The sequence below is a fragment of the Cetorhinus maximus genome, chromosome 15, assembly GCF_964194155.1.
Source record: "Cetorhinus maximus chromosome 15, sCetMax3.hap1.1, whole genome shotgun sequence".
Classification (NCBI taxonomy): domain Eukaryota; kingdom Metazoa; phylum Chordata; class Chondrichthyes; order Lamniformes; family Cetorhinidae; genus Cetorhinus; species Cetorhinus maximus.
This window is the reverse complement of record NC_135893.1, coordinates 7,437,819-7,453,208: the sequence shown is the minus strand read 5'-3', so window position 1 is coordinate 7,453,208 and position 15,390 is coordinate 7,437,819. Positions and strand designations below refer to the sequence as shown.

The following is a 15,390-nucleotide window of genomic DNA, read 5'->3' as shown; positions in this document are numbered from 1 at the left end:
TGTTTGAGTGCGTGTGAGAGGGGAGAGTGTGTGAGTGCGTGTGAGAGGGAGAGTGTGTGAGTGCGTGTGAGAGGGGAGAGTGTGTGAGAGGGGAGAGTGTATGAGAGGGAGAGAGTATGTGTGTGTGTGAGGGGAGAGTGTGTGAGAGGGGAGAGAGTATGTGTGTGTGTGAGAGGGGAGAGTGTATGAGTGTGTGTGAGAGGGGTGAGTATGTGTGTGTGTGAGAGGGGAGAGAGTATGAGTGTGTGTGAGAGGGGAGAGTGTATGAGTGTGTGTGAGAGGGGAGAGTGTATGAGAGGGGAGAGAGTATGAGTGTGTGTGAGAGGGGAGAGTGTGTGAGAGGGGAGAGTGTGAGAGGGGAGAGTGTATGAGTGTGTGAGAGGGGAGAGTGTGTGTGTGTGAGAGGGGAGAGTGTGTGAGAGGGGAGAGTGTGTGAGAGGGGAGTGTGTGGTGTGTGTGAGAGGGGAGAGTGTGAGAGGGGAGAGTGTGGTGTGTGAGAGGGAGAGTGTGTGAGAGGGGAGAGTGTGTTGTGTGAGAGGGAGAGTGTGTGTGTGTGAGAGGGGAGAGTGTGTGTGTGTGAGAGGGGAGAGTGTGTGAGAGGGGAGAGTGTGTGTGTGAGAGGGGAGAGTGTGTGTGTGTGAGAGGGAGAGTGTGAGAGGGAGCGTGTGTGTGTGTGAGAGGAGTGTGTGTGTGTGAGAGGGAGAGTGTGTGAGAGGGGAGAGTGTGTGAGAGGGGAGAGTGTGTGTGTGTGAGAGGGGAGAGTGTGTGTGTGTGTGAGAAGGGGATAGTGTGAGGTGAGAGGGAGAGTGTGTGTGTGAGAGGGGAGAGTGTCTGTGAGAGGGGAGAGTGTGTGTGTGAGAGGGGAGAGTGTGTGTGTGTGAGAGGGGAGAGTGTGTGAGAGGGGAGAGTGTGTGTGTGAGAGGGGAGAGTGTGTGTGTGAGAGGGGAGAGTGTGTGTGAGAGGGGAGAGTGTGTGTGTGAGAGGGGAGGAGTGTGTGTGTGAGAGAGGGGGAGAGTGTGTGAGAGGGGAGAGTGTGTGTGTGAGAGGGGAGAGTGTGTGTGTGTGTGAGAGGGAGAGTGCTGTGAGAGGGGAGAGTGTGTGTGTGAGAGGGGGAGAGTGTTGTGAGAGGGGGAGAGTGTGTGTGTGTGAGAGGGGAGAGTCGGTGAGAGGGGAGAGTGTGTGTGTGAGAGAGGGAGAGTGTGTGAGAGGGGAGAGTGTGTGTGTGTGAGAGGGGAGAGTGTGTGTGTGTGTGAGAGGGGAGAGGTGTGCTGTGAGAGGGGAGAGTGTCTGTGAGAGGGGAGAGTGTGTGTGTGTGAGAGGGGGAGAGTGTGTGAGAGGGGAGAGTGTGTGTGTGTGAGAGGGGAGTGTGTGTGTGTGTGAGAGGGGAGAGTGTCTGTGAGAGGGGAGAGTGTCTGTGAGAGGGGAGAGTGTGTTGTGTGAGAGGGGAGAGTGTCTGTGAGAGGGGAGAGTGTGTGTGTGTGTGAGAGGGGAGAGTGTCTGTGAGAGGGAGGAGAGTGTGTGTGTGAGAGGGGAGAGTGTGAGAGGGGAGAGTGTGTGTGTGTGTGTGAGAGGGGAGAGTGTGAGAGGGGAGAGTGTGTGTGTGTGTGTGAGAGGGGAGAGTGTGAGAGGGGAGAGTGTGTGTGTGTGTGTGAGAGGGGAGAGTGTGAGAGGGGAGAGTGTGTGTGTGTGTGTGAGAGGGGAGAGTGTGTGAGAGGGGAGAGTGTGTGAGTGCGTGTGAGAGGGGAGAGTGTGAGAGGGGAGAGTGTGTGTGTGCGTGTGAGAGGGAGAGTGTGTGAGAGGGGAGAGTGTGTGAGTGTGTGTGAGAGGGGAGAGTGTGAGAGGGGAGAGTGTGTGTGTGTGTGTGAGAGGGGAGATTGTGTGTGTGTGAGAGGGGAGAGTGTGTGTGTGTGAGAGGGAGAGTGTGTGTGTGTGTGAGTGAGAGGGGCCTGTGCGTGTTTGTGAGTGTGTGAGAGTGGGGAGTGTGTGTGTGTCACTCCCAGTCTCAGGTTTCTCATTTGCCCTCACACTAACACACACTCTCACCCACTCTGACAGCGGCTGGGGGTGAGGGTCACCCTGAGACTGTGAGTGAGCACACACACACACACACTCTCATCCTCTTACAATCTAATGGTCATCTTAATCTTAAAAAATGAGTAATAATCAATTTATTGCTTTGACGTTTATTTGCTCGTTGAGTTGTTTCCTTTCATAACTCAGCATGTTTTTTTTGAAATTCATGTTTAGTTTATCTTTCTGAAATTTGCTCAATGGTTCCTTGAGTGAGAAATAATTGACTCTCCCAAACACTCCTGAGGGTCGGGGCTGTTCCTTTGGTTACCCGGCACCCAATATTTCATTCTCGCCCGCGCCCCCAGCTGCAGCTGCCACCGTGTTTGGGTTAGAGACGTGACGGGGCCCTATGCAGGTGAGGCCCAGGAGTTAAAATCTCCTGTGCCTCAAGCTAGTGATTCCTGGAGGGCTTTTTGTCGGCCTTGGCCCCTCTGCTCACGTGACTGCTGCTCGGGTTAAAACCGGGGCTCTTCACGTCAGAGGCGTGAGCTGGAAGACAAATTTAGAAAAGCTCTCATTCTCCGTCCGGCCTTTTTAGTTTTATTTAGCGAATGAAAATCCTTGAGGCCTCCTCGTTTGCTGAGTTGACGTCTGCCACTCGGTCTGTAGAGGAGACAGGTTTTGGTAACGTGCGGCATCGTTTGTGCCTCTGCACAAGGAGTTGGTACCGAGGCCCCAGCCGTGGAGGTTGGCTGCCCGGGGGCCCTGTCCTGTCCTGAGCCTGTTCAGCAAAGACCACTCTCGCCGCGGTAGTTCAAAGCCCGCCATTCGACAGATGGGGTTGGTCACAAGGAACTTGTTTGTGACTTCCCGTGTTTCCCGTTCCTTGGTCCAGAGGACGTTGGATTGTAGATCTTGCCCAGGAAGGCAGCTCTGTAATATCACCAGCCTTGTCAAGGTTACTCATGGAGAGAAAAAAAAAAACCCAGAGCACAGTTACAGGTGTCAACCATAACAACACAGGGTGGGCGGACATAGGCACAAAGTTCGGAATAGGCCTCAGGTGATACCTCCTCGCAGAACGAGTGATTAATAACCGCACTGGTTTTGTGGATAGTGTAGTTTGGGAAAACTTTGAAGATACACACCAGAGGAGATTAGATGCTGTGAGGGGTGGGGGCGGTGGTATGGAGGGACTGTAGGTTAAATGTAGATGGGGCTAATGATCTCTTAGTTTTGCGACCATCCAACCCTAAATCCATGATCAGGTGACAAAACACCTCATGGAGCCGTATTGGGGCTACACCAGTCTGAGAACACAATAGGAAATCTTTATTTGATGCATTTTAAGGTTTATTTTGGGGAAACCTTTATTATTGCATATATACATACTCTTAAAGTGTACACACACATACATATATCAGGAGATGGAATAAATCATCTTCAAAGCCAGGCCTATAATTAACTCACGCTCTGGTGCTTATCAATCATTAGACCCGTAAACAACCTGTGGTTTAGTTCACTGCGCTGTGTATCCTGTGTATGCATTTCAAAGCAATGTTTTTGTGATAAGTTGTCAGGAATCCAAGAAGTATAATTCTGCTTCTGTTTTAGTTCAGTCCTTCTCTCCGAGCTGGTGCCACTGTGCCGAGGCAGAGTTCCATGCTGCCCTCTGAGCCACGGCTAGACCGTGGAGGCTATGGGGACTGAGCCTGATCCTGTTCTCACTTGATGTCCTCTCACAAACTTTCCAGCAGCATTCGCTAGATATCAATCAGGAGTAGCAAGTGTGGGCGTTATGTCTCTGCACCCATGTTGCTCAGGAAGCCACTTAATGTGGGTGATGGGTGTTGTGGCACAAGAGTGTGATAATGACCAGACAGGATCACAGTTTAACACCCGCACCGTAGGTGATGAGTGTTGCAGCAACATTTGAATTAATAGTATGTAAACTTGCAGCAGTGTTGCGATGATATCATTTTATGTAGTAACGGTGGGGAACTCCTAGTCTGACACTCAAGTGCAGTACTGAAGGAGTGCTGCACTGTTGGAGGTGCCGTCTTTTAAACTGAGGGCATTAAACTGAGGTCCCATTGGCCTGCTCGGGTGGATTTAAAAGATCCCATTGCACTATTTCGAAGAAGAGCCGGAGAATTCTCCCCGACATCTTGGCCAATATTTATCCCTCAGTCAACATCACAAAAACAGATTGTTTGTTTCACGTTTCAGTTTTTGGGAACTCACTGTGCTAGCTGTTTAGCTCAGCTGGTTAGCATGTAGTGTTGTTGCTTACAAGATTACATGTTCAATCATTGACTTGGTGAACTCTGCTCCGGCACGGTAATCAATACATTGCAGCCGTGAGCTTTGACTGACTAATTTTCTTATGCTCCATCATTGACTACATTCAAGGATGGAATGGACAAACTTTTGATCTCTTGGAGTCAAGGGGGACAGGCGGGAAAGTGGTGTAGAGGTACAAGATCAGCCATGATCCTGTTGAATAATGGAGCAGGCTCAAGGGGCCATATGGCCTACTCCTGTTCCTATTTATCATATCCCTTGTGCCCGCAAATTGGCCTCTGTGTTGCCCAGATTGCGACAGTGACTACACTTTAAGAGTACATCATTGGTGATAAAGTAATTTGGGACATCCTGTAGTCATGGAAAGGACTGTATAAATGCAAGTCTTTCTTTCTGGCTAAAGTATTGGATCGGCAGGTACTGTGCTCGGCATCACTTATTTTCACAGGCACCACTTGTCATCATTATACAGTAACTTTGTCAATTTTCTGTCTGTGTTTCAGGCATAGCAATGTTCTTGGACAGCCCTCAGTGGGATAATGTGCCTTTTATACTGACCGCCGGAAAAGCCCTGGATGAGAGAGTTGGCTATACTCGAATTGTGTTCAAGAACCAAGCTTTCTGCCTCCAAAATGAGTCAACGAGAAAAGCTGAATTCAGCCAATGTAAGCAAAGACAAATAATCTTTTATGTAGGTCATGGAGATTTGAATTTTCCAGCCATTTTGGTCAGTAAAAACCTGTTCAAACCAGTGATAAAAGCGTCAAGCTGGAAACAAGTGACAGAATTTCCAGATGTCCACATGTTTGGTCTTCCGCTATCGGACTATTATATCTACACCCCCGTGATGCAAAAAGATGCCTACGCGGTGTTAATACCGCAGATTCTCCAGGCTAAAAGAGATTCATTTGTCAACACCGAGGACCTTTTAGCATCGTGGAAAGTCTGGTCGCCCCTACTTAAAGAGCATTCCAGCCTGAGCCCACGTCTTTACCCTGGGGGAGCACAGAATGGAGACTTGCTGGACTTCAGTGTTGCGGGGAGAGTGGTCTCTTTTAGCAGGACAAACCCTGTGGAGATCATATCACAGAATTCTAACCATCAACGTGTAGGGGACTACCAGGTAATAGAATCGAACTTCCGGGGGAGTACGTTGGTCTCTGCGAAGGCGGAGGAGCTAATTGCCAAACTGGCTTCCTATCTGCAACAAGCAGCTCAAGCCGCTGTGCAAGAGTTTGGGAGGTTCCATCTTGCCGTTTCGGGAGGTTCGAGCCCAATCAGCTTGTTCCAGAGGTTGGCTGCGCATCACTACACGTTCCCCTGGAAACGCACCCACTTTTGGATGGTGGACGAACGGTGCGTCCCACTTAACGACCCCAAGTCGAACTTTAGAAGCTTGCACGACCACCTCCTGAAACACCTCAAGATTCCTTATGTCAACATTCACCCAATGCCCGTCCACATGAATCAGAGGCTGTGCGTTGAGGAAGACCATGGCGCCGATCTCTACGCGAACGAGATCAAGATGTTGGTTAACGGAACAAGTTTTGATTTTGTTTTGTTGGGCACAGGTGCCGATGGCCACACAGCTTCGCTATTTCCAAACAGCCCGGCTCTAACCCTGGGTCACGAACTGGTCCTGTTTTCAGAAAGCTCGGTCAAACCTCACCAGAGGATGACCCTTTCTTTAACTGCAATAAACAAAGCTAAAAATGTCGCTGTCTTAATAACTGGGAAGAGCAAGCATCCAATTGTCAGTAAAATGCGTAAAGAGGTGGAGAAACCTCTGAAGTGGCCCATTACAATGGTCCGTCCCTCAGTTGGTAAGCTTGTTTGGTTTATTGACTATGATGCACTGCTTGGTTGACCAAGGTTCACTAGATGGTATCTTCACTGCCTCCTCTCTCGACCCAAGCCTAAATCTTCTGATGCAACAAATTTTCTGAAGTTACTCTTTGTGAATGAAATGATGTTTTTATTCTTATGGTGGTGTGTGGGGATGTTAATTCTGGGTATAATTATCAAGTTGGCAAACAATTTAAGAATAACTCAAGAAGCAATAAATACGTTGGGGTGGGTGGATTTTTCATCTTCACTGAAATGAAATGCTTGCTATAGAACCCACTTGGTTTCCATTCTATTGATCTTAACTGAATGAAGCTCTATAACAGGCTGATAATCCTCGCCACCAGATCTCTACACCCGGGTGGTGAAACCAGAAATCTCTCTTAGGTGACAACAAATCCGCAACCTTTTCTACAGTTTATTAAATCTTCAAATGGTGCCATCTTCATGGGTATGAATGATTGAAGTCTTGGGCGGCCAACTGTGTTCACGGCTCAGGTCCCTGGTGACAGTACCCCTTAATAAATTCAACAAGATGCTTTTTGCAAACCAGTTGGTCCCAAACATTTAACCAGGATTAGAGGAACATGTTTTCTCTGAATGTCACCCACGTGTCTCCTTACTCAGGTATCGATTTTGAAAAGAAGCCAGGGACATTTAACCACAGCTGCAATGATAAGGGAAGAAGCAAATAAATATAGGTTACAAAATACAGGTACCATTTAGTATTCTCTTTTTGTGCAACATGCAGTGCTTCCAGTGGACTTTGGCTGCAATTCAGGAAGCCTTCACAGAAAGCATAACATAATTCACATGGCCTTAGCAGTCACAGAATTGTCGCTTATGCACTCGACATAGGAAATTCTTTTAGTCAAAATGGGCAACATGTAGTGCAGATCTCAGGAAAGCAGGGGAGGAAGGCTCTGTCTCCTAGTGAAGAAACTTGCTGGATACAAGCACTGGGCGTGTGTGACTTTGGGGGTTATAGCCCTATCTCTGACTCACATGGGGGCAGAGTGTTCTACTCCATAAAGCCAGTTGGTGAAGGATAGAACTGGAGCCAATCCTTATACAAACTTATATTTATTTACCAAGTTGCACATTAGAAGCATACATCTCCTAACCCAGCAACAACAGTTTCAGTCTGTGTCTATTTATTAGGGATTCCTGTGAATCGCCTGTTAATGTCCACCACCTGCACACATACAATTAAACACAATTATTATACATTTAACATGTATTTATGCTGTGTTAGCCTTTGTATATCATAGTTAGGGCAGATGATTTAGCACAGGGCTTGAAACCAGCCTGTGGAATGAGACTTGCTGTCCAAGTAGTATAATTTTGCACTGAAAGTTATAGAGGCACTGAAACTGCCAATTTTTGAGTGATCTTGGAGGGTAACAGTTCAGTTCCCTTAGCCATATTTTAATGAAGAATATCACTAACTTACTGTGCCAGTAACATGAGTAGAATGGATATTTCTCCAGTATGGGGGAGTATCGATACAAGATGCTAATCTGGCAATTTTTTTTTTGTTAACATTAAGTTGTATTTGAACATTGCTATAGTCTGCTTTTGTCCATGATTTGAAATCTTTTGTTATTGCGTTGTGCCCAGTTAACTACAATCCCGGAATGTTCACTTATCATACACACCACACATATAAGGCACTTTGAGTTGATTTGTGCCTTTGCCTCAGTGCCCAGGTCCCTCATCCCAGAGTTGAATTTACAACCATTGCGAAGTGAAGCTTCAGAAGTTCCTGGGTGGTTGGCTTTTAAATGTTAAAAGTGAACAGGGCTTTGGTTTACTCAGCCAGACACAACTGCTGCATTTACTTATACAGCAAACTGCACTTCAGAGTTTAACAATGCGTGAGAAATGTTTTGCGACATCACTGAGAGAGGAAAAGACTTGCATTTATACGGCACCTTTCACGACCTCAGGACATCCTACAGCTCTTCACGGCCAATGAAGGATTTCTAAGGTGCAGTGAGCTTTGTGATGTAGGATACGCTGCAGCCAATTTGTGCAAAGGAAGCTCCCACAAGCAGCAATGTGACAACGCTCAGGTGACCTGTTTTACGATGATGATTAAGGGATAAACATTGACTGGGGCACCAGAGGGAATACCCCTGCCCTCCTTCAAAATTGTTCCATGGGATCTTTTAAGTCCACCATCAGGAGGGCTGACAAGGCCTCAAGTTTAACATGCCGCACTGAAATGTCGGCCTAGGTTCTGTGCTCAGGTCTTTGGAGAGGGATTTTAAACCCACAACCTTCTGACTCAGAGATGAGAGTGCTACCACTTAGCTACGGCTAGCATGAGAACTAAATGCAAACATATTCACTTGGTCCTTTTGTGCATACTATCCATTCATAAATTTTAAATAAACAGTTTGGGCCTGAATTTAACTTTTAAAGGATCTTAATTCACTCGGTCCTTAATCTGCGCTGCATTTTCAGTTCAGAGTTGTGCAATTCAGTCATCTTGCCTATGCCCTAGTGAAAATATTACCTTAGGCATACACTTTTAAGATTAACCATGAGTTTAACTTTTTGTTGCATTGAGGCAGTTGTCCTGTCATAATGTTGTATTTGGTAATGAGGCGTGACTTTTGCTTGAATTCATCATTGATGACACCTGGGGGTATACGGTAAAAATGAAGGAAATTATGATGCCGGAGTGTTTGCAAAGCAAACTCCCACATGCGGCAAAGTGACAATGCTCAGATGATCTGTTTTACGATGATGATTAAGGGATAAACATTGAGAATTCACTGGGATTCTTGGGGGAACGAAAAGCCCGGTCAGGATGGTGTAGAGATCTTGAGAATCAGTGTATGAACGTGCTGTGCCAGTGCCCAGCACTCTGGGCTGCAGATTCTTGTATATCTCATTCCCAGTTGGTAGATTCCTCGAAGCAGAGAAGTGCTGGGAATTAAGAATCTGACAGCATTGTCACAGTGCTACCTCATGACCAAACCTTGCTGATGACGCTCGCGGAGACTAAAGCACTCTCCGAAATCAGGGGGATCTTTCAAAATGAAGGAGGTGCCATTATAAAAGTAGCAAGTTATTCTAGAAGAGATGGTCTTAACAGGCTTCTCCTCGATTTCCGACAATCCTGGTTATGTAGTTTGGAAGGACCTGCAGTTGGTGCCTACTGACACTTTTAGAATTACTGGGCATTACATATTTGTTGTTTAGAGATTTTGTGCAAAAACTACTGTACTTACTGCCCCAATGAAAACCAAACACTTTAAATGGTGAGTCAAACTTTGTGGATCTATTTTTGAACAAATGTTTTTCATCAAGATGCAATTACCTGTAAAAATGTATTTTTTACATTCGGGTATTTTAAAATATTTTCCGAATTTCTTGATGGATTTGTTTATACATAGATTGTGAATTTTATGCAATTGTTGGCATCAACAATCACAGTGCGTTAAAGAATAAATAAAGGTTTTATTTTTAATGCTATTTGATTTTTGGCTGGTCTTCTTCAAAGGGGAGGGAAATGTCTGCTTTTGAAGAAAGGAAGGTTTGCCAACCAGTGTTTAGCCACAGACCAGATTCAAGAGACCGTGCCCTATTGGGTGATCTAGCAAAGCCCACCAGCCTCCATTCAAGATAAATATCACAAACTGGATCAGTGAGACCCGCTATCAATAGTAACGTTATGGCTTGCCGTGTGCTGCATGCCTATGTGAGGTCAGCTATTGCTCCTAATTTAACAGCAAATTTAACGTGTTGGTTGCTGCCCAGTGACAACTCCACTGCAGCAGAGGATGTCTCCCTGAAACCTCAAACTGCCTCTTGTCTTTTCAGTTCTTCAGAGGTCCTGCTGCATATTCCCAGCATTTTCTTGCATCTGTTTTGCATTTGAGGCAACCTAGCGTTGTTTCACTCGTAGCCTTCTGAATCCTCATGCTTTAGAGCCTTAACAATCATATTGAATTCAGATGCTGAAGACTTCAGCATTTGTACAGCATCCTGATGTGAGTCAGTTTCACCTCATCTGGGGGAGTAATTAAAGATCTTTGTTTCAAAGTGGTTTCATTGGACAACACAAAATTAGGTAAAAGTTACTATCAAATGGCTCCTCTCACTTTCTATTGAACGTACAAATATATAAACAAGGAGCAGGAGTAGGCCATTCGGCCCCTCGAGCCTGCTCCGCCATTTAATTGGATCATGGCTGATCTGATAGTAACGTCAAATCTGCATCCTGCCTACCCCCAACAACCTATCACCCCCTTGCTTACCAAGAGTCTATCTACCTCTGCCTTAAAAATATTCAAAGACTCTGCTTCCACCAGCTTTTCAGGAAGATTCACGACCTTCTGAGAGAAAAAAAATTTCACCTCATCTCCATTTTAATTGGGCGACCCCTTATTTTTAAACAATACCTTTAATGGCACCTTTAATGTAGTTAAGTGTCCCAATATGCTTCACAGGAGTGATATCAAGCAAAATTGGACACCAAGACACATAAGGAGATATTGGGGTAGATGACCAAAAGCTTGGTCAAAGAGATAGGTTTTGTGGAGTGTCATCATGTAGGAGAGAGAGGTAGAGAGGTTTAGGTTTTAGTAAAGAACTTCGGGTCTAGGCAGCACAAGGCACCAATAGTGGAGCAAATAAAATCAGAGATAAACAAGACTTAGAGGAGTGTGGATATCTCAGAGGGCTGTGGGGCTGGAGGAGATTACAGAGATAGGGAGAGATGAGGCCATAGAGAAATTTGAGCACAAGGATGAGAATTTTAAAATCAAGGCTAGACCATGGAACAAGACATGAGTAACAAGTTGGGTATCTTTGTGGCCCAGTTTGAGGTGATTTGCAGCTGAGATCCACTAGAATGTTTTCGGCTGGTTATTCCCACCTGAGACAGGTCTGTTCGCAAGCATGACCCAGACCTCCCTGTCGCTTGCCATTTCAACACACCACCCTGCTCTCATGCCCACATGTCTGTCCTTGGCTTGCTGCATTGTTCCAATGAAGCTCAACGCAAACTGGAGGAACAGCACCTCATCTTCCGACTAGGCACTTTACAGCCTTCCGGACTGAATATTGAGTTCAACAATTTTACATCATGAACTCTCGCCTCCATCCCCACCCCCTTTCCGTTTCTTCCCCCTCCTTTTTGTTTTTTCCAATAATTTATATAGATTTTTCTTTTTCCACCTATTTCCATTATTTTTAAATGTATTTCCACCCATTCTTTATCTCTACCTTTTAGCCTTTTTAGTATTCCCTCACCCCACCCCCACTAGAGCTATCTGTACCTTGTTTGTCCTGCTTTCTACTCTTAATTAGCACATTCCTTTAGATAATATCACCACTGTCAACACCTCTTTGTCCTTTTGTCTGTGACATCTTTTGGTTATCTCCACCTATTACTGGCTTCTTGTCCCAACAAACCCCCCCGCCCTTAAACCAGCTTATATTTCACCGCTTTCCTATTTTACTTAGTTCTGTTGAAGGGTCATGAGGACTCGAAACGTGAACTGTGCTCTTCTCCGCCAATGCTGCCAGACCTGCTGAGTTTTTCCAGGTATTTCTGTTTCTGTTTTTGTTTTGAGACAGGCCTGCCCCTTCATGGCTGCAGAAAACTCCAATGTCACACACTGTGATCTGCTGCCCTGAAATATCAAATATTTCTACATTCCCTTTTCTAATTGGAGGGCATTTCTTCATCGTTAATGTCAGTGTGGTCAACACTGGGAAAGGGAACTTTATTTTACCCTTTTACCTACTGCCAGTGTTCAGACTTTCTCCCACCACCTTGGACCCATGCTCATGTCAAGCAAAGCTGACACTGATCTTACACCCTCAGCCTAGAACAAGTGGGTTAGCAAAGTATATTTTACTGAGATTTTTAAAAAAAATTCATTTATGGGATGTGGGTGTCACTGGCTAGGCCAGCATTTATTGCCCATCCCTAGTTGCCCTTGAGGATGTGATGGTGAACCGCCTTCTGGAACCGCTTCAGCTCCTGTGGTGTAGGTACACCCACAGTGCGCTCCAATAATACATATAATGTTACCTTTTCAATCGACAGAAAACTGAGATGTCAGGGTCATGTCATTAAGGCTAGAACTGTAGATTTAATCATTCAGAAACAGAAATGAAATGATTATGGTAGAAGAATGTTTAACTTTCAGACTATTTCTTGACTTGAAAATAGAGTTCTGGGGCCTTAGTTCATTTATTTTCGATGTTTTTTTAAGCTAGGTTCTTTGATGACCTTTTTCTGGGCTCTAAGGTGCTTCACAGGAGCATAACCAAAACTAAGCGTGACACCGAGCCATGTGAGGAGATATTTGGTCAGATGACCAACAGCTTGGTCAACGTGAAAGGTTTGAAGGAGTGCCTTACAGGAGGAAAGTGAAGACCATAAGACCATAAGACATAGGAGCTGAAATTAGGCCAATCGGCCCATCGAGTCTGCTCCGCCATTCAATCATGGCTGATAAGTTTCTCAACCCCATTCTCCCAACTTCTCCCCGTAACCTTTGATCCCCTTACCAATCAAGAACCTATCTATCTCGGTCTTAAATACACCCAATGACCTGGCCTCCACAGCCTTCTGTGGCAATGAATTCCATAGATTCACCACTCTCTGGCTAAAGAAGTTTCTCCTCATCTCTGTTCTAAAAGGTCTTCCCTTTACTCTGAGGCTGTGCCCTCGAGTCCTAGTCTCTCCTACTAATGGAAACATCTTCCCCCACGTCCACTCTATCCAGGCCTTTCAGTATTCTGTAAGTTTCAATCAGATCCCCCCTCATCCTTCTAAACCCCATCGAGTATAGACCCAGAGTCCTCAAACGTTCCTCATATGTTAAGCCTTTCATTCCTGGGATCATTCTCGTGAACCTCCTCTGGACCCTCTCCAGGGCCAGCACATCCTTCCTGAGATACAGGGCCCAAAATTGCTCACAATATTCTAAATGTGGTCTGACCAGAGCCTTATAAAGCCTCAGCAGCACATCCCTGCTTTTATATTCTAGTCATCTTGAAATAAATGCCAACATTGCATTTGCCTTCCTAACTACCGACTCAACCTACAAGTTAACCTTAAGAGAATCCTGGACTAGGACTCCCAAGTGAAGCAGAGGTGGAGATGTTTAAGCAAGAAATTTCAGAAACTTGGGGGCTAGGGAAGGCCACTAATGGCGGAGTGATTAAAATCAGCATGGTCAAGAGGCCGGAATTAGATGAATGCAGATATCTAGGAGGGTTGTGGCCTAAAGGGGATTTTTCTTTAATTCATTCATTCTTGGGATGTGTGTGTCGCTGGCTAGGCCAGCATTTATTGCCCATCCCTAATTGCCCTTGTTCAGAGGGCATTTACGAACCAACCACATTGCTGTGGGTCTGGAGTCACATGTAGGCCAGATCAGGTAAGAACAACAGATTTCCTTCCCTAAAGGACATGAGTGAGCCAGATGGGTTTTTACAACAATCGACAATGGTTCTATGGTCATCATCAGACTTTTAATTCCAGATCTTTATTGAATTGTAATTCCACCATCTGCCAGGAACCTGGGTCCCCAGAGCGTTACCCTGGGCCTCTGGATTACTAGTCCAGTGACAATACCATTACCCCATCATGTAGATGGAGAGAGGTGAGGCCGTGGAAGGATTTGAAAACAAGGATGAGAATTTTGAATTCAAGGTGTTGTTTGACCAGGTGCTAATGTAGGTCAGCGAAGTCAAATAAATATGTTAAAAGCAAAATACTGCAGATGCTGGAAATCTGAAATAAAAACACAAAATGCTGGAAAATTTCAGCAGGTCAGGCAGCATCTGTGGAGAGAGAAACAGAGTTAACGTTTCGAGTCCATATGACTCTTCTTCAGATCTTCAAATAAATATGTATCCGCCCTCTTTATTTGAATATTTAAATTCATGTCACTTGGCCAAAGGTCACCTTAAGAGATATCTGTCACCCCTTCCAGCACTTCAAATGATCCTGGCTTTCTCCATACCAAATGTGAAACCTGAACCACAAGCCTTAGCATCCATTGCATACTTCCCAGTCCCTGATATCTCTGGTGTGTCGATTAACCCTGCTCTTTTGGATACCACAGTTGTAGTATCGGATGAATTAGCTTCACTGTGAAGGATTGCCCTGCTTTGAGTGGAAGTTGGTGTATAAGGATGGAGAGAACAAAGTGGGTGCTAATGAAGCTAACGTTGAAGAGATTGGTATGGGCTTCCTTGATGGCCAATGGTTTCTATTCAAAAAAAAACAATCAATGTATTTTTAAAATTGCCCTCCATGCTACACAAGAATATATCTCAGGGAGAAGGCGGGAGAACGGGGTTGAGAAACTTATCAGCCATGATTGAATGGCAGAGCAGACTCGATGGGCCGAATGGTCTAATTTCTGCTCCTATGTCTTATGGTCTTATACATGGATGAAGTGGCTCACCCCCTGCTTCTCAAAGGCAATTAGGATGGGCAACAAATGCTGGCCTATCCATTGACGCTAACATGAAATAATTTTTAAAAAAATGTATTCACTTAATCGACAATTCTGGATGCTGTCAGATCCTGGAAACAATCATCTGCCTGAAAGCCTCTGGGAAGTGATGTTTGGGACTGAACAGTAGGAATGGTGATAACCTGTCACCTCTGTCAACCTGCCCCTTCATAAAACAGCCTTTATGGAACAAAAATACAAGTTTTGTTTGATAATGCTCTTTGATAATTATTTCTGCATTGAAGGTACTATATAAATGCAGGTTGTTGTTGTTGTTCTCTGGAGATGCAAGCAAGCTTCCTTTCTCCTGCCTGCCTTCTCCGCTCTCACCCAGGTACCGATTCTGTGTTAAAAAACAAAAACAGAATTACCTAGAAAAACTCAGCAGGTCTGGCAGCACCGGCGAAGAAAAAAGTTGACGTTTCGAGTCCTCATGACCCTTCAACAGAACTGAGTAATATTAGGAGAGGGGTGAAATATAAGCTGGTTTAAGGTGGGTGGGGGGGGGGGGGTGGGGGGGTGGGGGGGGGCGGGTGTGGAGAGAGAGAGAAGTTGAGGGTGGGGTGGTTGTAGGGACAAGCAAGCAGTGATAGGAGCAGATAATCAAAAGATGTCACAGACAAAAGAACAAAGAGGTGCTGAGGGTGGTGAGGTGTAGGAGGTGATGGAGGAGTGGACCAGGGTGTCCCGGAGAGAATGATCCCTACGGAATGCCGCCAGGGGGGGTGAA

General features: G+C 45.6%; 1 protein-coding gene across 4 annotated transcripts in view; it reads left to right on the top strand.

Moving 5' to 3' along the window:
- h6pd (hexose-6-phosphate dehydrogenase (glucose 1-dehydrogenase)) overlaps positions 1-9,648 on the top strand; it is a 73,520-nt gene extending 63,872 nt beyond the window's left edge. For all 4 annotated transcript variants that reach the window (XM_078557828.1, XM_078557825.1, XM_078557827.1 and 1 more), the window contains exon 5: positions 4,821-9,648. In XM_078557828.1, the coding sequence (XP_078413954.1) occupies positions 4,821-6,184 (1,364 nt within the window). In that variant the 3' untranslated portion in view covers positions 6,185-9,648. The remainder of the gene's footprint in view (positions 1-4,820) is intronic.
- Positions 9,649-15,390: the final 5,742 nt, after the last annotated feature.